The sequence below is a fragment of the Pituophis catenifer genome, unplaced genomic scaffold (genome assembly GCF_029215685.1).
Source record: "Pituophis catenifer annectens isolate HBS135680 unplaced genomic scaffold, rPitCat1.0.hap2 SCAF_2, whole genome shotgun sequence".
NCBI classification, from domain to species: domain Eukaryota; kingdom Metazoa; phylum Chordata; class Lepidosauria; order Squamata; family Colubridae; genus Pituophis; species Pituophis catenifer.
Window position 1 is genome coordinate 67,962,381 of NW_027256882.1, and position 25,278 is coordinate 67,987,658.

At 38.6% G+C, this 25,278-nt stretch overlaps 1 protein-coding gene across 1 annotated transcript; it reads right to left on the bottom strand.

Moving 5' to 3' along the window:
- Positions 1 to 3: 3 nt before the first annotated feature.
- CFAP100 (cilia and flagella associated protein 100) lies at positions 4 to 24,519 on the bottom strand. The gene is made up of 15 exons (XM_070933606.1): positions 24,453 to 24,519; positions 23,389 to 23,472; positions 22,206 to 22,312; positions 21,116 to 21,308; positions 19,573 to 19,640; positions 18,317 to 18,480; positions 16,424 to 16,504; positions 13,008 to 13,177; positions 9,738 to 9,939; positions 7,631 to 7,697; positions 6,354 to 6,505; positions 4,202 to 4,337; positions 3,763 to 3,965; positions 1,213 to 1,306; positions 4 to 117 (listed from the first exon to the last, which is right to left on the bottom strand). Exons 1-15 carry the CDS (start codon positions 24,517 to 24,519, stop codon positions 4 to 6), a joined length of 1,902 nt encoding a protein of 633 aa, XP_070789707.1.
- Positions 24,520 to 25,278: the final 759 nt, after the last annotated feature.

The following is a 25,278-nucleotide window of genomic DNA, read 5'->3' on the forward strand; positions in this document are numbered from 1 at the left end:
CTGCTAAGTAAAGTAATAGAGCAGCTCTTCTTTTTCTTTATCGATCATCCCCTGATCCTGATCTTCTTTCTCCTTGAAAGCGGGAGGCTCAGAACGAAAAATTAATCTTCTGCCAGTCTAAAATATGATCAGAGGGACACTTAAGAACAACTCTGCACATTTTATACTGAAATAATGCAAATAAATTCATTTTGCACTAAGCATGCATCAGTAAAAGCAGGCCCAACTTCTCCTGACCACATTTTTTTCCTGAGCACAGTTTTATTTCTTCCTTCCACAAAGAAGTTTCTAACTATGCTTCTTCCCTTCTGTCATTATTTCATGCAATATGAGTATAATAGAAAAAAAACATTGCTTCTTCCAGCAAGGAATATTCAATACTTACTTAAAAATTGGCTGAATTACTATTCCAATTTTTATTTTCTTCCATTCAGGCATCTTTGTTTTAAGATTGTTCCCATTTATAGGATTGATTTTCTTTTAGTCCATTGTGGTCAATCCCAATGATTCAGAACATGAACAACTTGCTCAACTCAATATTGCCCCCACCAATCTGGGTCTTCATTTTACTGATGAAGGATGGAAGGCTGAGGGAACCTTGAGCTAGTCAGGATCGAACTCTTGGTGGTAAGCAGAGTTCGCCTGCAATACTGCAACTATTGCACCACTAAAGCTCTTATTATAAGTTGTCATAGTAATAGTTATCCTTACTATTTACTATTTATATGTGATAGTAAAGTCTAGAAAGGAGAAAGCCTGAGCTAGGTTTTCATTTTATAGCAAGAAATACCACTAACCAAAAATTTCTTTGGACTTGCAAGGTATAGAAACAAGGCACAAATGTAGATACTGAATCCAGTCAGACTTTATTCTTGTTCATGTGTAGACATGAGGGATTCTTGGTGTTTTCTGAGCTTCCTTGTTTTCTTGGAGATGTTTCATTACCCAAACTAGGTAATATCATCAGTGCTAGTGACGATGTTACCTAGTTTGGGTAATGAAACATCTGCAAGAAAACAAGCAAGCTCAGAGAGCACCAAGGACCCCACATTTCAACCTTGAGCTACAAATATCCTCCTTTATTGGTACTTCATGTATAGACAGTTTGGAACTAGATTTACAAAAGGCTTCGGGTGGAAGAATTGATAAAACAGTCTGAGCTACTAAAATCACAAAAGGATGCAACAGCAGGTGCTCAGGAGATAAACATACCTTCTTCTTAACATCAGCTTGTGCTCTTGCCAGGGCCCGCTGCAGCCTCTCTTCCTGCAATTGTCTCTGCTGCCTGATCTTTTCTTCTCTCATCCTGGCCAAATAAAAGAGCAGGTTAAAAGTTACAATTGCAAGTCACATAAGCCCAAAATTGTCTTGGAGAATTCTACTGGTTTGTGTCATAGAGAGCATTGCATCCACAAAGAACTTTGCTCTTCACATAACGCTACGTTGAAAGCCTCTTCTAGGATAAAGAACTGGCTCCAAAGGGATTAAATGCTATCTGATTCATTGTCTCATCTGATTCTGGGATTGGTATTGTATATTGACAAAATATCTGTAGTATGTACTCTGCAAAATGGACCTTTTCTGACACTTCATTTTATTACTTCGGTCAGAAGCTTTATTGAAAGCGCTGGTGCAGTTCAAACTCAGTTTGCCGTGTCCTTACTAAACCTGTATGATTGACAAAAAGCAAACATCCAGATGATACTTATAAGGCCAGCTATTTCTATGCATGTAATGTAAGAACACAAGATTCATCCGTGTCATACTATTACAAGTTCATTTGATAGCAATAGTAATAGCACTTAGACTTATACAGTTGCAAGAAAAAGTATGTGAGCCCCTTGGGATTACGTGGAGTTTTGCATGAATTGGTCATAAAATGTGCTCTGAACTTCATCTAAGTCACAACAACAGAAAAACACAGTCTGCTTAAAATAATACTACACAAACATTAGATGTTGCCATGGTTTAATTGAACATAACATGTAAACATTCACAGTGCAGGGAGGAAAAAGTATGTGAACCTTTGGACTTAATAACTGGTTGACCCTCCTTTGGCAGCAATAACCTCAACCAAACATTTCCTGTAGTTGCAGATCAGACCTGCGCAATGATCTGGAGTAATTTTGGACCACTCCTCTTCACAAAACTGTTTCAGTGTAGCAATATTCTTGGGATGTCTGGTGTGAATCGCTCTCTTAAGGTCATGCCACAGCATTTCAATCGGGTTGAGGTCAGGACTGACTGGGCCACTCCAGAAGGCGTATTCTGTGCTGTTGAAGCCATTTTTTTGTTGAATTACTTGTATGCTTTGGGTCATTGTCCTGTTGCATCACCCATCCTCTGCGGAGCTTCAGTTGGCGGACAGATGGTCGTACGTTTTCCTGCAAAATGTCTTGATAAATTCTGGAATTCATTTTCCCATCAATGACAACAATCCGTCCAGGCCCTGAGGCAGCAAAGCAGCCCCAAACCCTGATGCTCCGCCATGTTTTACAGTGGGGATGAGATTTTGATGTTGGTGTGCTGTGCCTTTTTTTTTTTCCACACATAGTGTGTGTTCTTCCCAAGCAACTCAATTTTGGTTTCATCTGTCCACAGTATATTTTGCCAGTAGTGCTGTGGAACATCCAGGTGCTCTTTTGCAAACTTCAAACGTGCTGCAATATTTTTTTGGGACAGCAATGGCTTCCTCCATGGTGTCCTCCCATGTACTCCATTCTTGTTTAATGTTTTCCTTATTGTAGATGTGTCAACAAAAATGTTAGCGTGTGCCAGAGATTTCTGTATGTCTTTAGCTGACACTCTAGGATTCTTCTTTACCTCATGAAGCATTCTGCGCTGTGCTCTTGCAGCTATTATTACAGGACGACCACGCCTAGGGAGAGTAGCAACAGTGCTAAACTTTCTCCATTTGTAGACTGTCTGTCTTACCGTGGACACATGAACATCAAGGCTTTTGGAGATACTTTTGTAACTTCATGCAAGTCAACAATTCTTGATCGTAGGTCTTCTGAGAGCTCTTTTCTGCTAGGCATGGTTCACATCAGACAGTGCTTCTTGAAACCAGTAAACCCAAAACAGGTGTGTGTTATTAAAGGGCAGGACAGCTGTCAGCAACACATCCAATATCATCACACTGATTGGAGTCAAGGTTGGCTCACTCCTGGCTCCAATTAGCTCTTGGAGAAGTCCTTAGGCTAGGGGCTCACATACTTTTTCCTCCCTGCACTGTGAATGTTTCCATGTTATGTTCAATTAAACCATGGCAACATCTAATGTTTGTGTAGTAGTATTTTAAGCAGACTGTGTTTTTCTATTGTTATGACTTAGATGAAGTTCAGAGCACATTTTATGACCAATTCATGCAAAACTCCACGTAATCCCAAGGGGTTCACATACTTTTTCTTGCAACTGTATACCGCTTCATAGTGCTTTAAAGCCCTCAGTGGTTTATGGAGTCAGTACAGTATATTGCCCCCAACCATCCGGGTCCTCATTTTACTGACCTCGGAAGGATGGAAGGTTGAATCAACCTTGAGCTGTTCAGAATCAAACTCCTGAAGTGAACAATGAGTTAGCCTGCAGAACTGCATTCTAACCATTGCCCCACCACGGCTCTTTGATGCTCTTACCATGCTTACAAAGCAGTTTTGATGGCAACAAAAATCATAGCATCAATAAGATTAACTAGAAGTTGCACAGAAGAAGGAGGAGGAGGAATGTAATTGGATCCAACTCTGAATAGGGTTTTTATCTTACCTCATCCTTCTCTCTTTCTCTTTGGCTTTCTCAGCTTGTTCTATCTTTCCTGGAGGCACCCTCTCAAGGCATTCTAGCAAGTCATCTAATTGATGTTCTATAACAGTAAGCATCTGCAAGGTTCCCAGGTTTGCCTCATTCTCTCCAATGCAGCGACGATAGACTTCCAACACCTTTCGATACAAACTCACCAACATTTTGTCCTGCAAATTAAGGACCAATAGTGAACTTTCAGGGCTCAGAAATCTAGATATTGGGACTCTAACATCAGCTTTCAGTTATATTAATCTCAAAAGTCCTCAAAAGTGAACTGTTATAATATTTCCCCTTGGGGGGGGGGGAAAGTAGCCATTTCCTATTTGCACCATTCTGTGGCACGGCACGTAACTTCTGATCTTCAGGTTCAAGCTTTTATCAATTGACTTGATGTTATACATACCTGAACGTCAGCTTTGTACTCCCCAAAAGAAAAGACGCGTGCTTTAAGTTCCAGGTCTGCTGCTGTCTCCTCCTCTTTAACAATGTTGGCTTGCAGAGTGATAGCAAGCATTTTCAGTTGTTCTATTTCACGATCCCTAATCCAGAAAAAAAAATGAAGTCATTTTTTGGAAGAGTTTGACATGAGTAATTTTATACTTCAATTACTTTAATTACTTGGAAAGATGACCTAATTCAATATCTGCTCAATTCTTACTCGGTTAAACCAGTTTTTCAAGCATTTTTTTTTGGAGCTGTAAGTGAGCAGCTTTCCACTGGCAAGATCATCTTTTTTCAATGCCCAGGTCCTGAATTTTCCCAGCCCCTCTATACAGGTAGTCCTCGAGTTAGGAATGTAATGGAACCTGCCCATTCCATTTGTAACCTGAAGATTTGTGGGAATGAATCTCATACCTTGAACAGGATCACTCCCTCCTTTCGCCCACGTATTTGCTAATGGAATGTGAGGCTTGATAAGTGCACATGAGGTATTTCAGGGTGGGGAAGGCCATGGGGGAGCCTACTAATGGAAAAGGCCACCTGTCTAAGACCACCCAAGGCAACCCTGATCCAATGAAATATCTCATTGCTTTCCCTTCCATCCATTGTGCCGTGCCAGATCACTTACTGTGAGAAAATCTAGCAAGCTGTGTCCTCTCCAACCTCTCAGTCGCATGCATCCCTCTGCAGTTTCGTTTAGGCTCACCCGGCATGTTGCAGACCGAAATGGAGCTCTGGAAGGGCATCCCTACAGAGCTCCATTTTGGCCTGCAACATGCCGAGTGAGGCCCAAACAGAGCATTGGAAGGGTGGATCCTCACCTCCGCACCTCCCATTTTGGCCAGCAATGTGCCGGGTGAGGCCTGCGCAGGCCTAAACGGAGCATCCGAGAGGCAGGCCCGCTCCTCTCAACCTCCATTTTGGCCAGCAAAGTGCAGGATGAATGTTGCAGAGCCTCTGTGGTTGTTCGTAAGGGCAACCAACTGCTGTGGTACTGTAAGATTCGTAGTTTCGGGACTTGTTTGTAAATGCTAGGGGCCACTTATCTCGTAACTTCAAACATTTGCTAAAGGAGCGCTTGTAACCTAGGGATTACCTGTACTATTGGCAAAGTTTTGTGATGTTTTGCTAGCATTCCTCCATTTGCTCCATGTGATGAGCTTTTTGTACTTTCTCTTGACACAAATGCTGGTTGCCTCCATAAGGGAACTGGGTACAAGAGTGGAATAGTGGCTGCAGGATATTACTACTGATATAAAATGTCTAGAAGTTGGTTGGTGTCCTTTTCAGAAGGGAGCACAGTGTCTTTGAGGTTGCGAACCAGTTAACACTTGGGGAAAAAATCTGGGTAAACTTAATCTGATCATCGTCTTCCCTACTATTCATTTATTAGATTTTTTATCCCGCTTTTATTATTTTATAAGTACCTTAAGGCAGCAAACATACCTAATGCTCCTTCTCCTATTTTCCTCACAACAACCACTCCTTAAAATGAGTTGGGCTGAGAGAGAGTGGCTGTCTCAAGGTCACCCAGTTGGGTTTCATGCCTAAGGCAGAACTAGAATTTACAGTCTCCTGGTTTCTAGGCCAGCACCTCAACCACCACACCAAACTGGCTCTCTATGCTAAGATGCTGTGTACTAATATTTAAATCATAATAATTGCTGCTAACAATGTTTTATCGTCTACATTAGTCTGTGCACCTTTTAACTCAAGCTGCTACTCTTAACATTTGGGGCAATCTGAACTATTTAAAATATTTTAGCTTATGGAAACATGCAAGACTGTATATGTATTCAGTGCAGCAGCTGGCAGAAATAGATGAATGAAGGCTGGTGTGTCTCCTGATCTTTCACTCTCAAAAGTGGAATGGAAGAAAGTGTTTGCAAACCTTACAAATGCCTCTTCCATTTTTGTTTCCCACAATAGATGCTATTATGTCTGGGGCTATAGAAGATGTAGGGTAGAACGTTCTTTAACAGTAGGGCAGAAAAACAATACTGTGTTGTTGGAGGGTACAGAAATAATGACTGAGTTGCTCATGTTTGGAAAGAAACAGAGAACATCCTTGTGTTGCAAGGGATTAGTATGGCCAATCATTTGCAACTGCTTACATTTTATTGCGTGTGGTTTCCAAAGTGTGTCTGAGCTCATCCAAGGTTTCCTCTGTCTCCTGAGAATTCTGAATCAGAGACAAATTCTGTTCTTCCAGCTCTGTGAAAAGCTGCAGCAGCTGGTGTGGATCTGTAAAGAATAATTCAGGTACCTGCCAAGGAAAGTATTAACATGAAGGAGTTCCCATATTGTTAATCAAAGGTACAGATTGAGAGAAAAAGCAATCTTTGTTTATCCTGGATAAGCTTTGATAATCATTTCTCCACAGCACTGATAAAAAATTAAATAATAGCTAATCTTAGTGGCAAGAAAATGGTGAAAGAGAGAAAAACAATTATCTATTTCAACCATGAGATAGGCAGCAGATAAATTTAATAAAAAAGTAAATAAATAAAATATCTACTATCTCTATTTAGCTATCTATCTAGTTATCATCTATCTCTGTCTATCATCTATACCTTGGTCAGTGGTGGGATTCAAATTTTTTTACTACTGGTTCTGTGGGCGTGGCTTGGTGGGCTTTGCTTGGTGGGCGTGGCAGGGGAAGGATACTGTAAAATCTTCATTCCCACCCAACCCCAGGGAAAGGATACTATAAAATCTCCATTCCCTCCCCATTCCAGGGGAAAGTTACTGCAAAATCCCCATTTCCTCCCGATCAGCTGGGACTCAGGAGGCAGAGAATAGATGGGGGCAGGACCAGTCAGAGGTGGTATTTACTGGTTCTCCAAACTACTCAAAATTTCTGCTACTGGTTCTCCAGAACTGGTCAGAACCTGCTGAATATCACCTCTGATCTTGGTGCTGTACTTCAATGAGTACACCCAATTCAGCTAATGAAGTATAGGAGTTACATGTTAGACCGAGCCTGTGAAAATCCATTTCACGTCGCTATTTAATGACAGAGTTCCCTGAGCTACTATTTCTTCTTTCAAACTACTTCAGTAGATTATTGAGTAAATAAGGAAAGATTAAATAAGGAAAGATCCCATCTACATGTGATCACCTTGAGCAGGATGGGCAACTCATAATCTGTATAGAGCCTAACCGCATTTTCCACAGTGTCAGAATTGTGCCATCAAAATTCAAGATGAAAATTGTAATTTTTAATGGCGCGATTTTCCTCCATTGCTTAGTTTAAACGTTTCAGTACTTTTTAAGCTACTAAAATTTTTCAATACTATTTCACCTTAAGAATTCCAACTTAAAAATGTACAATTAATTGCTGAGTTCCATTAGTTCTCCAGTTATATGCTAAAAACATTGAATTACTGACCTCATCATCATCTTCATCAGATAATTCTGGACTAAATTTTTCTTCTGATGGGGCAATCTGTACACTCCTGTAGAGGTTATTCTTGAGTCAGTTGTTTACAGGGCATTATAATGCAATATTTATTTAATCATTTATCTTGCCAATCCCTCAACCTGCATTTTGAACTGGAATTGGAAATGGATTACAAGCAACTATTTTCCACTTTGTGGAAAGTTGAAAGAGATGACAGGCTATCCATAGATGAAAAATATTAAACTGATTCAATCATTTATCCTCTTTCTCTGAAACTCTGGGAATTGTAGTTTTTTTCCAGAAAATCACACACTTTTCTTATAGATTATTTTGAAGATGCCCTGATGACTACCTAGATGCAATGAGACAATGTTCTTGGCCATGTTATAGCAGCAATAGCAATAGCACTTAGACTTATATACTGCTTTACAGCCCTCTCTAAGTGCTTTACAGAGTCAGCATATTGCCCCCGACAATTTGGGTCCTCATTTTATCCATCTCAGAAGGATGAAAGGCTGAGTCAACCTTGAGCCTAGTGAGATTCAAACTGCCAAATTGCAGGCAGCCAGCAGACGGTTGAAGTAGCCCGCAGTACTGCACTCTAACCACTGAGCTACCACGGCTCATGAAAGTAGTTTGCCATTACTTTCCTTTGGGAATCCCCCCCCACCCCTATTTTCCTATCTAGCCAACAAGTTGAATATTCTCTGATGGTCTGTTACCCAAATGTTAACCAGATTTACTACTCCTTAGCTTTTACAAGATTTGCTACTACCTGTTTCCTTTCAGTTAATGGTTGGACTACCTTCTCTCCTGCATACTTCCATTTTTCCCCCTGTAAGTGTGACAACATTTCATGGCAAATTTTCAAAATGGGAATATAGAGGGAAAAGAAGGGAAGTCCCATTAAAAAAGCAGAGACCTCTTTGTACAACAATGGATACATAATTCTGAAGAGTGGAAGTGGAAAAAAAGCATTGAAGATACAGTCAGTTAGAAATTAATGTAAACTGACATCATCACGGAGTGTGGTGGCTCACGAGGTTAGAACGCTGGGTTGACAATCGGCACGCCTGCATTCAGGACCCACTGCTCCTGCAGTGAGGATGAGCTCCTGTCACACTCTCCAGCTCCTGCCAACCCAGCAATTTGAAAGTGGGCAACTGCAAGTAGATTAATGGGTACCACTTCAGTGGGCAACTTCACAGGGACCTTAAAGGAGCCCTCAACTTGCATCTCCCAGGCAACGGTGATGTCACCAGCAAATTCTTTCACCATTTACATCATGTAAATTGGTAACATCCAATAGTGACCAAAATTGTGGAAACCTTTTGGGAAAAGTGTATTTTCTAAAACTAGCTAATAACACCACTTTTTTTTTAGTAGTACCATAAAATTATGTATCAATGGAAAGATAATTTAATCAAGAATGTAATGCAATAACTTTTATGAATATTTGCTACTAGAATAGCAGTTACAGTATAAAGAAGAAAAGTGAAACACTTAGAAAAAATGAGATATACAAAAATTATCACCATGTCAGTTAATAGCTGGGTAACCTTTAGCATGAATTACGGCCTTACAACATCTTCCCATGGAGTGAACCAAGTCTTTTAGTTCTGCAGCTGTTATATGTGAAACCAAAATTGAATGATTGCTTCTATTAGCTGGGTTTTATTGCTGGGTCACTTCTGACTATCAAATTTCTTTAGTCGGCTCCATAGATTTTCAATTGGGTTAAGGTCTGGGCTATTCCCAGGCCATTCCAGCAGCGGAATATGATTATCTTGAAACTCCAAAAAAAAAAAAAAAAAGTGGTGTTATTAGCCATCAAACCTCAAAAATACACTTTTTCCACAATTTTGGCCATTACTGTATACAAAGTTTGACTTACATCTATATGTAGTGCTCCACACATCCTATATCTTTGCATTTATTCTCATTTGAGAGGCCAAAATAAAGGCATAATTTGAAAGCTGTGCTACGGTAGGGTAGTATACTATGATATTTTCCTGTAAGATCCAATACCCAATTTTGGTGACTTTGATTCCTCTCTGCCTCTCTTACTTCCAACTCACTTCCCTAACATACTTACGGCTTTCTGCTTTGTTGAGACTTTAGAGTCTGCCTAGAAGATACTCGGCTTAATTTGAAAGATTCCTTTCTAGACAAAATTTGGCTTGGCGTTCTAGAAGTGGGAGGTTCTACGTTGGTCATTTCAATACTAGAACGTTTTGCTATGCTTGTTGTTCGACGTCGGCCCTTGTCTTGAAGTTCTTGAACATCCTTCCCTGAACCTGAATACAGAAAAACCCATTAATTAATTGTGTCATCCCCATTTGAGTGTTACTGTTTAGACAGAAAAAGCCATGACAGAAAGAGGGATGGGTACAATTGTCAGTTCATTTTAATGACTAGTTTGATTCTACATCAGTTTATGAATGCAGCCGAAAGAAAAGAGAACATCCACCTCTCTATTTACACCTCTGTGAAGATGTCCTCTGAAATATTTTTTTTAAGGTAAATCTGTGATGGAATGTAGTAAGGAGGTAGATTTCCAGGAGGGAGGGAGCACATTCCAGAGGAGTAAGAGGCAACTCAGCTCAGATATTATGTGTGAGAGAAAGAGGGTCAACCAGTGGTGGGTTCCTCCCGGTTTGGCCCGGTTCCGCCGAGCCAGTAGCGGTGACAATATGACATCACTGAACCGGTTCTGCCCCCCCCCCCCGGCCACCCCCACACCCCCTGCGTTATTCTTACCTTTTATTTGGCCCCACCCCCAATCTATTGCTGCCTCCTGAGTCCCAGCTGATGGCTAGAGGGGAAAAAAACTGTTTAAACTCTTGCCGTGGGGCTTCAAAGGGCCACCCTACAGCTGATCAGTGTTAAAAGAAAACAAATGAGTAGACCGGTCCCTGCAAAAATACATGAGTAGATCAGTGCCTGCAAAAATACATGAGTAGATCAGTGCCTGTAAAAATAAATGGCATCGGTACAGCTCTGCAAGCAGTTAAAAGCCTGGTAGACCAGTACCTCTGCTAAATCCTAAATAACTGTCACATGACCATCAAGCCACGCCCACAAAATAAGCCACACCTACAGAATCGGTAGTAAAAAAAATAGAACCCACCCCTGGGGTCAACTCAAGACTTAAATTTTATAGATACACATGTTTTAGTATGGTTGTGCACCATCCTGAGTCCCTCGGGAGAAGGGCGTTATAAAAATGTAAATAATAAACAAACAAACAAACAAACAAACAAACAAATAAATAAATAAGACAGCCCCTCCCTAATAGTTCAAAGAGTATATTATAGGTACAAATAGTACACTGCTTAGTATGATACGATTTTATGAAGCAATAAAGAACTCAGCTTGACACATGTCATTCTTGGCTTTGGGGCTGGCAAAATTCCTTAATACTATGTGTTTTTGTGAATATTTGGGTTGTTAGCTAAGATATGAAAAGTATGAATTTTGTCATGAGTACATGCTCCAGATATAATTTTTTAACATTATTAATAATATTTGTTAAAAACAATTGAAGAACCGAATAACTACATACAATAAAAAAATGGAAAAAGCCATAGGGCATGAAGAAAAGAAATTAGTAATAAATAAAGGATTTACAAGTATAACATTTGAAATTCATTATGTTTTTGATTAATTAAAAGGTATAGAACTAGGTTTATTGCATCATTTCAAGAAATAAGAGTTGCTTGATAGTGAAATGGGTGGCATATAAATTTAAGAAATAAATAATTAAATAAAACTTTCTATAAAATGCTAATCATTAGTATAATATTGATATCACCACTCTTTTTCATTCTTTCAAAAATAAATGCATATAATCAAGGGAAGGGCTTTTTTTCTGTTAATGCCGATGAATATGTACACAGCTCTAGTACTGAGAAAGAAAAATCATATAATGAAAATCTGTGTTGGTCATACATTTTCCTCAGTGTTGCTCATTGTTTTTGACAGTAAGCAACTGCAGAATAAACTTATCTTCCCTGACACTGAAGACTGAAAAAGACCAAAGTCTTGTAAGTTATAAGAGTCTCATTATTTACCCTTTAAATAAAAGCAAATACAAGGAAAATAGAAATTAGAGCAGGGGTTTCAAACTCATGCGCTGGCCACACGCACACCCGGTTTAGCGAAGGGTAAAAAAGTCACGATATGTCACGTGATGATGCTGTTACAACGTGGGCTTGACACCCCTGAATTAGAGCAATATACCGGTAAGTAATAATTAATAAAATAAACATGATGAGAAATCCTGTATTGGAAGTATTTTAAATACTGTAATGATAGCATTTTGCTCATGTTCTCACCTCATGAGAGGTTCAGGAGTCTTTTACTATTTCCCATATTATACCTATGTCTGACACAATAAGACGTATTTTACCATAACTTGGTATACAGTATCCTGTCAAGGTTAAAACTGTCCTAAACAGTTTTATCAAGCTAAGACACTTCTGGACTGAACACTTGTGACTAAACAAAGGCAGACAGTAACAGTCACAAGTGCCTACATCAAACACATTAAGCACAGATACTCATTAGCTGTTAGATCATAATGAGATATAAAAAAATAGGTACATTGATTTTCCTATGTTCTTTGGCAAATGAGTTTATTCATCACCTGGAAAAACTGCATAGAAAAACGATAGTAGTATGATGTAAACGACCAGTAATTTTCTTCTCTTGGTCTGAGGGTCAATTCACAGAATAAATGGATAAGCTAATCATGTTAAAAAACACATATTCATACTGTAATTTTACAGGATGGACAAAAGTCACCTCAAAATTGGGTTGTTTTGTTTCATCCATATGGATATATGTGCATGTGAAGCAAAATGCTTTCAGAAGGAGAAGGAAAGAAAATACTCAGAGTATCATTTGAGTATTGTTGTGAAATACCTTAAGAAAGCTTAAGAAATTTAAATTGTTTGCAGTGGTAAAAAGTTGGCTCAAATGCTTCCATTTTTTTAAAAAAATGTAAAAATAACTCTATATTGATTTTGCTTCACAATGGACTCCACAGCCTGTTTAAACAATATAAAAGAAAGAAGAAACATAAAAATGGGATAACATGAATGTATGGATTATAATTTGAACAATGATAGCTGAATGGAAGCATCTTTAATACCAATTAATTTGACAAGATAGTCGAATTTACCTGTTTAATGTGGAAGTTCTCTATACTATTTTTATTTTCTGTAATTATATCAAACCGCTTTGCTTCTGGTTGGTTTCTTCTGAAGATGGATAAGGTTCAGCAACAGCCTCTGAAGATCTATTGTTATTTCTATGTAGATCTGAGAATCACACACAGTTTTGGGATTATGGAAGTGCTTACCTTTTGACAGTCCTGATTTATCCTCTTTACTATCAGAATTGAGTTTATTTGCCTTTCCTTTCATCCGCCGTCTTTCATGATCTTCCCACCAATCTTTGGGAGATAGTTGGTAGAGGAAATCTTTGAACACCACATATTCCTGCAAAGTGTCCTCAAATCGGGCTATCTCACTGAAGAAAAGAAACAGTCATTGCATCAAGAGCAAATGGAGATTACTCTGCGGTACTTCCAAAGCACACTGTACATGTTCCCAGAGAAAATAAATTGTTAGCCATAAATTCTTTAGACCTAAAGAATGCTGGATAAGACACCAGGAGACAGTAAGAGTTCTGGGAAGTGAAACTGCAAGAAGGTAACATCTAAAATATATGGATGGATGGATGGATGGATGGATGGATGGATGTTCCTAAAATATCCCTTAATTTTACTCTGAATGCTTTTGGTAGAAGATAAACAATTTATATTGCCTGAAGTTAAGATATCTTCATAAAAAGACATCTTTTTATGGCATACTGATGTGTGATTCTCTTTGTAGGTTGGTCATGAGAAGAATCTGGTCTATCAAGAGTCCCATCTCTTTCCTGATGCCATTTACTTTATGGCCCCATACTGCTACCATAATGCTAATTCCTCTGACGGGACTCCATTGACTCTCTTTTCTTCTGCCTTCAAAGAAGGGATTCAGACAAGGCTAAATGAAATTTGTCCCAGCAGGTGGCAGCATCTAGCTGACCTTGCCAAGTCATCAAGTTCAGATTGTTAAGTGCTTAGATGGCTATCTAAAATGTATTTCTTAGATGGCTATCATTAAATCCCAGAGCAATAGTAAAAAAAAAAAAAAATCCACTCTGGAAAACATAATAGAAAACTAGTTTCACATTCTTGCCAAGAAGACGACATTCTTGTATCTATGTAATTCCCCCAAGGTCAAACTTAATTCAAGGAAGTCCGAATCTTTTAAATGAAATTTTAATTGATTTAAAAAAAATAATTTTATTAAATATACAATTTTAAAACATTAAACTTGGTGCGACTTGTCTGGTACATATTTTTCTAGCACTTTTTCTTTCGTGTATATTACAATATAATATCATGCATATTCCATATATACTTTTTGTACATTCAATCACACTTCAATTACATACATATTCCCTTCATACCTATTCAAATCCAATTTATTCCTATCTAATATTTCTTAATTTAATTTTATTTATTTTTCTCCCCTTTCCTTCACCCTGTTTCTAATTCTCTATCCCTTTCCTCCTTTTCTCTAGCCATTTATAAAATGTATTCCAGGTTACATAGAATTCCGATTCATTTTTATCTTTGAGCTCCATTGTTAACCTATCCACTTCTGCACAGGTCAATATTTTGTTAATTATTTCTACCTCCTGTGGGTTCTCTCTGCATTTCCAATTTTGTGCGAATATCAAACCTCGCTGCCATTAGTATGTGTACCATAAGATATATTTCTTCTTTTTTGTAATTATCCCTTACTATACCCAGAAGGAAGAGTTCTGTCATCATATCTATCGTCTTGTTTAACATCTCTTCTAGCCACTGTTTTATTTGGCACCAAAAGTCCTTGGCTTTCAGGCACCCCCACCATATATGATAATAGGTGCCTAATGTTGCTTTACATTTCCAACATTTCGGTGACCAATTTTTGCACATCTTGGCCAGTCTTGTGTGTGTGTGTGTGTGGGGGGTAATGCCACCTGTAAAACATCTTGTATTGATTTTCTTTATATGCAATGGCTAGGGTAAGCTTTCTATTCCTCTCTCATAGTTTTTGCCAGCTATCTAGATCTATGCCATAGCCAAAATTCTTACTCCAGGTGAGCATGGTGTCTTTCACTTGCTCTTCTATCATGTCATAATCCAGTAAATATTTATATAATTTCCTAATCATCTTCACATCTGCCCCTTGTAAGATTTCATCCAATTCTATCGGTTCGGTTCTTATGCCCCATTCATTTTTATTTCTCATGTATTGGGATGGAATCTGAAGATATGCCCACCATTCTAGTTTTATCCCTTCTTCTTGTAAATCCTGTCTAGACCTCAGTGCTCCCTTTTCATTCAATATGTCTTTATATGTAATCACTCTTCCTAATTTCATGAAATTTGGATGTACAAACATCTCCAGAGTCGACAGCCAATTGGGAATTTCTATATAATTTTGTTGCTTAGTTTTAATCCAAACGTCCAATAGAGCTCTTCTGATGAGGTGTTTCTGGAAGTATTGGTGTGTTTTATGCTTCCCGTCCCAGAGGATTGCGTGCCACCCAGTTTGCATATCATGTCCTTCCAGTGCTAGCAGCCTCCTGTTTTTTAAATTAATCCACTCCCTGATCCACGTGAGTGCTGCTGCCTGGTAGTATTTTTCTCAGTCAGGGAGTCCAAATCCACCTCTTTCTTTCGAGTCTTGCAATAATTTCAATTTAATTCTGGGTTTTTTCCTTGCCAAATATATTTAATTATTATTTTATTTAAATTTTTTAAAAAATCCTTTTTCAATCTTATTGGTATGATTTGAAATAGAAAGAGTATCTTTGGCAATAGTCATTTTGACTGTCCATAAAGGAAAGTTGCAGGTTTTTCCACCTATCCAAATCTACCTTTATTTGATCCACTAATTTATTGTAATTGTCCTCCTTTAGTGTAGCACATCTTGACGTCAAATAGATACCTAGGTATCTCACTTTCTTTACTGTATGTATTTTAATTTTCTCAGCCAATTCTTTTTTTTGCATTTTACTCATATTCTTGACTAAAATTTTGGTTTTTTCCTTGTTCACCCTCAAACCTGCAACTTCCCCATATTCGCCCAATACTTCCATTAACCTCTCACCCGATTGTAAAGGGTCTTCTAGAATGAACACAAGGTCATCAGCGAAAGCTTGCACCTTGAAGATTTCCTTTTTTTATTTCCAGACCTTTTATTTGTTTGTCTTTTTGGATAATAATTACCAGACAGTAACTCTTGGAGCAAAAATTTTTGCTTTATTTTAAAATAATTCCTGAAACAAGTCTAATTCATTTTTTCTAATATTGAATTAGAAAAACAATAGCAATTTTCATTTTAATACATTCCAAAGTATTTATTTGCATCTTCTCAAATGTTTCATAGGCAGGATCAATGGAAATAACAACAGTGATTGTTATCTTTGGGGACATAATATTTTTTAGCAATCTATGGATTTAAAATTCATTGGAGAGAGACACAAATGGAAACCTATAAAATCTTGTTACCCATAATTCAGGCATATAATTAATGTTTATCAAGCATAAACATTTAGCATGTCATAAAGATCTATAGAACTAGTGTACTTTTAACTGTATTGGGACATCCAGGAAAGGGAAACAGGGAGGAAGGAAAATATACCCTGGATTATATCTTCTGTAACTGCTACCTTTGGATGTTCATCATTTGCGCTGTCAATTCTCGGATCTCAATTATTTTCTCCAGTTTTGCTTTGGTTTCTTTTTCAGCACTAAGAAAGAAGAAATAAAGACAGAAATTACTTGCAGAGCATGACTGGAGATAAGTGATATCAGAATTAAGGGAGATCTCAAAGTTTTAGGCCACCATGAAAAGTCAGAGGCAATGGTTAGGGGAGATATAAATTTCTTCCTGGTGGTGTTCCATTTCTCTCCTTCCCCCAGTCTACTCATCTATTGATTGAGAATTTGGCTGAAGAATATGTAGAATGTAATGATTCTCAGTCAAGTTGGTTTGACACATTAGATGACACAAGAATGGGCTGACCCTCTTTTTCATGGTCAACTGTGGATGGATCATATAACAATAGCACTTAGACTCATATAGTGCTCCATAGTGCTTTACTGCAACTTTCATCTACCTGTGAATTTCTTTTGGACCTTTTAATTGACTTCTGTCTGGTAAATATTCTCTTTAAGGTGGGGGGTGGACAGCCTATATGTTAGTTGGAGAACAGAGAAGGCAGCTCTCCTAAACTGTCAACATAGATTCAATTCTAGAACTTCAATATGAGCTGTTTCTTTTTTTTTTTAATAGAAAAAGTTCTGTTAGTCTGGGTGGGAAGTGGAAGACATCTAGCTAACCAGCTTCAGGAAATTTAGCTGCTTACTTAGCAGCTTTGTAACTCTTTAAAAATATCAGACGGTGGGTTTTCTTGTGTTTCTTAAACAAGAAGAAAGAATAGTATAGAAATAAATTAACTCATGAATTATTGGGCATCTGAATCCCAGTCGAAAAGATTTGACAAATAAATCAAGTCTCCATTTTGAATTCCATGGAGAATTTCATTAACTCTGAATGGGTTTCTTAAAGCAGTAGTGTTTTTTTTTTCTTCAGGCCTAGGCTGAAGTTTGAGTAGCCTTTGAGTTCCTTTAAGGGGTAGCTGAGAGATGCTGCACTTGATGAGATCTGAATCACAAAGCTCTGCAGGAGTCAAGGTGAATAACTCTGAGCCATGATGCAAACCACCCAACATGCATACCTGTATTAGATATTGGGATTAATACAAGGGTGGTATTTGTCTGATGAGATCACCGTGTTTCCTTTTTTGACACAATCTTGGTGTGCTACAGGGTTATATGGTGTCAAGTATTTCTGAATCATTCTCAAAGCGTATGAAACTTTAGCAGGTTCATCTCCAATGAAAGCATTAGAGTCAGAATTTGACTCTACAGCAAGCTTTGACTGTCTGAATTTAACTGTCCACAGCAAGCTGAAGTTGCACAGACCCCCCCTCTCTTTCTCTTTCTCTTTCTCTCTCTCTCTCTCTCCCCCTCTCTCCCTCCCTTTCCCTCTCCCTCTCTTGATATAAGCTGCCGTGTTTTGTTGAAACTAGAAATTCAGGATGTCATTTCTGAAATAATTTGTTCTCCAATCTTAAGATAGAAGGTGAGCATCACTTAAGCCACTTCTTTAGTTCACCAAGTATCTCTGGCCTCCCCTTTCAGACCAGTTATGAAAATGATGTGTCAGATATTTCAACCTTTGTCTGCCTGTGTGTGCCTATGATTATATTTTCTTCAAGATTTTAATCCTACAAAAAGTATAGGGAAAAAAACCCAAAGCCAACATTGCAATTCCTCCCCCTCTGATATTATGTCCTACCATGTCCCTTGTAATCCTGGGAGATTTCCCCCAAAAATACTAAGTGCCCCTTTATTCAATATGATTGCAGAAATGCTTGTAGGAAGCTCCTGCAACACTTAGTGGCAGATTTTGTGTCTCCTGCTGAAAACTGTAGAACTTCCCCAGGACTTGAGATGTCTATGAACATTACAGCATAAATCCAGTGGTTCAGTTTTACATTTTCAAAGCTTGGGCAGAGTTTCTGTCATTCTCTTTCAGGAACTCATCAAACATGGCAGCGTCCTTTTCCAAGTCTTCCTCAGCTTTTTCCAGCTTTGCTTCTTCTTCCACTGCCAGATTTTCCAGTTTCTGAATTTCATCTTTTTTCACAGTTACAGCGTACTGAAATGTAAGCCAAAAGTGATTGAGAAAAGGAGGCTCAGTAATGTCTCTGCAGTTAATGGACAATTTTATCACCTCCATAGGTTAGAAACTGGCTGTTCCATTACTAAAGGAGTTCTGCTTCTATGTGAAACAGCTCTTCATCTCTTCTACCCATCTTTGCTATTACCTCCCAAACTGTCCAATGATTTCTATCTTTCTCTTTTAACAGATACACTGTTAAAGACAGATAACAGATAACGGCCACTTACGAGAGATAGGTGGTGCAGAATTTCCTAAATAGACATGGTAACATATATCTGTATCTGTGTTTATCTATATACAGCACACAAACATGCCTATTCCTAGACATGGGAAAATATGCTATGGCTATAAATGGGATATGACTATGTATTTTCCCATAGAACTTACTCTATGTAAGCAGATAAGCCCATTGCATAAGCCAGTGTTGGCAAACCTTTTCGGCACCAAGTGCCGAAACAGGAATGTGCGCATGCGCGCGGGGGAGTGCCAGAAATGGGAAGAGCAGTTCCCTGGCACGCATGCACGTGCCAGGAAGCTCAGCTTCTGGTTTCCGGTGTGCGCATGCACGCCAGGGAACTGCTCTTCCAGTTTCTGGCGCTCTCGTGTGCAAAGACCAGCTGGTAACAGGAAACCTGGAAGAGTAATGGACGACGGCAGGCATGCCTGGAGAGATGGCTCTGTGTGCCACTTCTGGCATGCGTGCCATAGGTTCGCCATCACGGGCATAAGCCATCTAGCATCTTCCACCAGGCAATTTACTGAAATGATTCCTCATGTTAAAAGCTACCATCGAGTTGCATTGAAGCAACTTCATTTAATGCTGCATTTGTAATCAGCCCTCCCCTTTTCAAAGCATTCAGAATCAGACTGGTGCTGGTTTTCCTCCCATATTATCCTCGCAACAATATGATTGGAAAGAGTAGTCTCCCCCAAGGCCCTCCAGTGAATTTGACAGCGGGGAAAAAAAAAAAAGACTTGACTCCCAACTGTCCCCAATACAGATCTCAAGCTCCTCTTTACTATCTCAAATTGACGTGTAGGCAACACCACTAGAAGAAAATGAAATACCTGCAGCAAGAACATCTGCCGTTTCTGATTGATGTAATCATGCATCGTCTCTCTCTCTACAACCTGGTCTGGAGGGAAAAGAAAGAAAAGAAAGAAAGAAGGAAGGAGGGAAGGGGAAAAAAAGGGGCAGCAGTGCAAGCCACTCACAGTGAAGTGAGCGGACAATGCTTTTAGCAGAGCTTCCAAAATCTCTTTCCGTTGACTGAGTTGATTGAGAGACACTTGCAGCCAACAATTTTACCACCTCTATAGTTTAGAAACTGGCCCGTTCCATTACTAAAAGTGTTCTGCTTCTATGTAAAACTGTTCTTCATCTCTTCTATTCATCTTTGCTCTATTTATTTCATTTAATCTTATTTTCTGAGCGTTTGTAAATAACAGTTGGATCTTTTTATCAGGGACGTTTTAGATGTGCAGCTGACTAATGTGTATTACAGCAGGAGATACCATTTCTGGAGACAGCAGGCTTTTGTAGAATTTGGTGCCCATAAAAAACTCTTTCATATGCTATCCCAAAGGTACTTTTTTCAAGAGGCGACTGAACTTGCCTCTTGAAAAAAGCACCTTTGGGACAACCATGACCTGGATGACTGAGAATCTCCATAGACATCTTTCATATGCTATGACCCTATGGCATATGATAAGAGCCCATCAGAAACTTCCAAACTCTGGTGAATCTCATTTATATTACAGAGTATGTTAGAAACATTTTGAAGAGACTTAAGAAAATTTTATTCATCTTATACTCCAATTTATGGTCAAGATGTAAAGCGAATTTTAAGCTGATCCTATAAAAATAAGAGTCCATACTTTCCCCTTTATGGTAAGATCTTTCCTGAAATTATTTGCATAGATGTTTCCTTTATTAACTTGTTTAAAAAAAAAAATCCCAACCAACAAATGAAAGATTATAGAAAGATTGATAAGCAGAGCAGTGGTGGGATTCAAATTTTTTTACTACTGGTTCTGTAGGTGTGGCTTGGTGGGTGTGGCAGGGGAAAGGATACTGTAAAATCTCCATTCCCACCCCACTCCAGGGGAAGGTTACTGCAAAATCCCCATTTCCCCCCGATCAGCTGGGACTTGGGAGGCAGAGAATAGATGGGGGCAGGGCCAGTCAGAATTTTTACTACCGGTTCTCCGAACTACTCAAAATTTCCGTTACCAGTTCTCCAGAACTGGTCAGAACCTGCTGAAACCCACCTCTGAAGCAGAGGCCTGCTGCTTTGGCTATTTCCCTATTCAAAATAATCCTCCCTTCCCAACTGTTTTTCTCTTAAAAGCTTGGAACAAATAACTCCAAATGTGTTTTACTTTTGAGTGATAATGCTAACCAGAGACAGGAAAAGACTAGCAAACCTAAAGCAAGTTTGCACCCTCACTTAGATCAGATTTTTGGGAAACCATGTCTAAAATTATTTCAGTCTGACTGTGAAAAAAAAATAAGAATCTTAAGCTGGAAGTTTATACAGTGTTATGTTCTGATACCAAGTAATTATCCCGCTACATTGCAGCCTAGGATCTGAATGCTTTCCTTAGCTACCTTTAGTAATTGCTATCTTCCAGGAGATGCTTTCTCGGAGAGCTTTGAGTCGTTCGGCTTCTGCTAATAACTCCTTGTCCTCAGCTTCTTCTTCCATTTGGATTGCTCTCTTGAATCCCGTCTGTTTGGAACTCTGCAGAGTGGAGCAAGTCATCTTCTCGTGGACTTTCAAAGTCTTCCGTCGCTCTCGCTCCTAAAGGAAGGAGTTGATTAAATGCTGCCTTGGTTATCGGAGGCCTCACAAGATGGCTGCCCCAGCAAAAGTATATCTCCAGCATCAAGGGCCATATAAGAAAATGCAGTTTCTCAGGAGGTCAACATGGGATTGTATTTTGTAACATTGGAACTAATTATTCACTCTGTGAGATCAGTTATACTGTATACGAAATATACAGAATATAGAATAACAGAGTTGGAAGGGACCTTGGAAGGCTTCTGGTCCAACCTCCTACTCAAACAGGAGACCCTATACCACATCACACACCTGGGACTCTATAAAAATGGGGCAGAGGATCCTCCTCTCAGAACTTACTATGAAATTCGCTTTGATGCTGCTATTCCACATTTGTTTAATCTAGTGCCGAACAAGACTACACAAAGAAAACAAAGATCAGGCTTCCTTAACCAGCTGCCCTCCAGTTGGATTGAATTCCAGTTACTGTAATCTCCAGCTAAGCATAGCCAATCATTTTCACTGGATGGTGCTGGATTCTAATCTTACGAGAAAGAAGATTCTCTTAATCCATGCTGTCTGAACACTCAATCCTCTCTTCTCATTTGTAATCTTTTTTTTTTTTTAAAAAAAAGCTCTCCCCACTTCAGTTTAGGTTGCACTTTTGACACTTTTACAGAACCACCAGTGTATCTTATTATTTAATACACAGAGTTTTTCTAAAAGTCTCTCAGAATCTCCTTAACCCCTGCAAAATAATATTGCATGAATAATAACATTATTTCTGCTATGAAATCTCTTAATTCAATGAGACAGTACACCCGTTGAGTGGGAAGAGGGCACATCACACTGTCAGCATTCTGATTGGCCATGGCTGGGAAGAATTTCTTTTGGAAACATCTTGTATTTTCTACATACCATCCTGGCCTTTTCTTTCTGTTTATCTCGCAGCAAAAAAATATCAATATCTGCAGGGATTTTGAATGGATTTTGTTCCAACAGAAAGTCTGTGTTTCGAGGAGCGGCTGCAAAACAAACAAACAAGCAAAAAGAATATTAGGAAAGCAATAGCCGAGAAGCATTTTGTCTTCCAAATATAACAAGGAAATTAATAAGAATAACCAAAATGTGTTCAACTAGGCAAAGAAGAATGAAAGAATGTTGGTGAACTTCATCACAAATGAATTATCATTTGAACATATATAATTGACTGGCCAGCTTTCCATGGCCAACTCACTGCAGGACAACTCATCGCAGGACAATTCAACAAATAAAAAAGTTAAATTCATTTCAACAGAACTGTGGCCAATAATAATAAAATAAAGGCAATCCAGAAATACAAGAGTTATAGTCATTTCAATGAAATGTGGTCACCAATAATAAAAGTAACATTGAAATTATTAATAAGGCATTGAATTGTCCCGCAGTGAGTTAGCCATGGCAAGTTGGCCGTGGCAATTTGACCAGGACAAATTGGCTGTGGCAAGTTATCCTATTTCATGTTAAAAGACTTTTTGGAAACCTTGCAATATATCATACTAGAAAAGCGATTTGGACACAGTAGTGCTATGTTCACATTTTAATGGAATCTCAAGCATTTAGTCCAAATGATTTCCAAATTAGGAATAGCTCTATACTTAGCTTTATTTAAAATCAAGACAATTTATTATTTCCCACATGATAAACATTGGTTTTGAAAACAACTTTCTTTTTATCTTCTCTTCTTTTCTTTATTCTCTGTGACTTCAAGACGGTCTGAAAAGAATTTCAAAAGTGTGGGGAAGATTGCACAGGGAAGGTTTTTCTGTTCATGAAAACATACAACTGGATTTCAGACCCAAGAGAAAATCAAAGTACATTGGCTCTACATGATTTGGAAGATTCTCTGATCCTGAAAGATCCTATTGTCAAGGAAGTTTAGAAACAATAATGCAAGAATGGTAACTGATCTGCTCAAAGTTGCTAAAATGGCAATGGCTTCCTCTGTTGTGTGGAAATTCTAAAAATCAATCTATTGTGTTAAAATTGCTCAATGATCTGATGATTGCTTGCATAATGGAATTTGGGAGCTGATAGTAAGCAATTAAAATGAGAGACTTACATGACTTGGTGTTTGGTCTAGAGCTGGACTTAGAGGAGGGTATTGTAAACACATCTCCAGTTTGCTGAGTTGTCAGCCGTGTCCCTGATCCAATAAACAACAAACTTCACTTAGTTATCCAGAAATAAGTTATATTATAGGGAAAGTTGCTAGGACGTAAGTGTCAGCATCATAGGACTTACCATACTTCAGTGTTTGAAGATTGAAGACCAATTTGTATGGGGCACTTTGTATATATCATTGGGAACAGAGTTACATTAATCTCTCTGTGTCTCTGTTTCTGTTTCTGTCTCTGTCTCTGTCTCTGTCTCTGTCTCTCTCTGTCTCTCTCTCTCTCTCTCTCTCTCTCACACACACACACACACACACACACACACACACGAACATGATGTCAAACCTGGAAGCCATCTTTTACATTTGGGCCTTCAGGCCTGCCATATTTTCTACTGTGGGAAAATGGGAGTGGGGATTGCATAGGATATGGGTGAAATGTAGTCAAAATAATATTCCTTTCTCAGAGACGCCTTGCCCTGGAACCGGGAGTCGGATGACTGGAAGGTATCTCCAATTTGGACGGTGGATGATTGGACCATATGATGGACATGTGGGTGCTGGGCAGGGACTTGAACTTTCACTTGGGTGGGAAAAACCTGGAAACTTTCAGATTCGGGTTTTCCCAGATGTGCCAATATGACATCTCTAATAAAATGGAACTTTGAGGAAACTCAAGCCTTGGAGTATCTTTCATTGGGGGTGACACATACAGTAAATTCTCAATAAACAACCTGGTGCCTCTGAGTATCACCATATCAACAGATACTTTTTTAATGACCTGCAAGAAGTATTCACTTCAACCTAGGAGATGTTTATGCTCCAGGTATTAAATTCTAAAGAAACCAAGCATCAATGAAGTTGGCTGTTTCAAAAGGAACAATCTACAGTACATATACAATAAGGATAGATCTGTATTCTGCTTCAAGAGCTGCCCACACCCTAACATGAATTTTAAAACAATGAAGAGAAGGAAGCATTGAATTCTAGCAAATAAAACAAAGGAATCTTACTGTAAATTTCTTCAGAGTCCACTGAGCCAGTAGATGTAGTTGAAGGGGCAAATGACACTCCAGACATCCTGAGACTCTTCTAGCTTAACAAGAAGGCTGACAAATTCCCACTTGGTGAACAGATGTCCTGAGATGCAACACTGAATCTTAGCCTATGAAGAGATGTGTATAAGGAATCCTTTGTTAAATGTGATTTTATTCATTGGTCAGCTAAACCTTAACAACATAGAAACTAATTTACAACTGCTAACATTTTCAGCAGAAATTGAAATGATAATGAAAAAGATTTTGAAGAACCCTCCTAATAACTAAAATTGAGACTGGGGCAAACAGTTGTAAATGATAGTGGGCTTTGATTCACTGGACATCCACTTTATTCTTGAGAAAGGGGCTAGGTTGAATGATTTGTAATTCCCCTTCCAACATTAACATTCTACAATTTCATGTAGAAGAAAGGAATTTTGTGCAGATTCAGTTTTTTTCACCATAGAAAAACCTGAATTGCTCCCAATCTTTGTATCATTATTGCCATATCCTATTAAATCCAAAGAATCTTTTTCACAGAAAGGATGGCATGTTCCCTCCCTCCTTTTTAAGCACAACAAAACAAAAAAGGGAAACATGCACATAAAATAGGCATGGGGTCTAATAAAATGGTGTTAACCCAAACAAAAGATCTGTAGAAATCATCATCACCACCATAATTTTAAATGACTTGCTTGCTTTTTAAAAGGGATTTGGAAATCTGCAGCTGGAAATTGTTTCCCAATTGTTAACACCCATTCAGCCATAGAGGGAAGGATCACTATAATGTTAATGGCTACCA

Excerpts from the sequence above, each read along its gene's own strand:
- CFAP100 (XM_070933606.1), bottom strand. The coding sequence starts at position 24,519 with ATGTCTGGAGTGTCATTTGCCCCTTCAACTACATCTACTGGCTCAGTG. Across the intron at positions 18,481-19,572 it reads GGCAGATGTTCTTGCTGCAG|TACGCTGTAACTGTGAAAAA; the intron begins GTATTTCATTTT and ends CTTACATTTCAG. Across the intron at positions 4,338-6,353 it reads GAAACCACACGCAATAAAAT|GGATCGTGAAATAGAACAAC; the intron begins GTAAGCAGTTGC and ends TTTCTGGATTAG.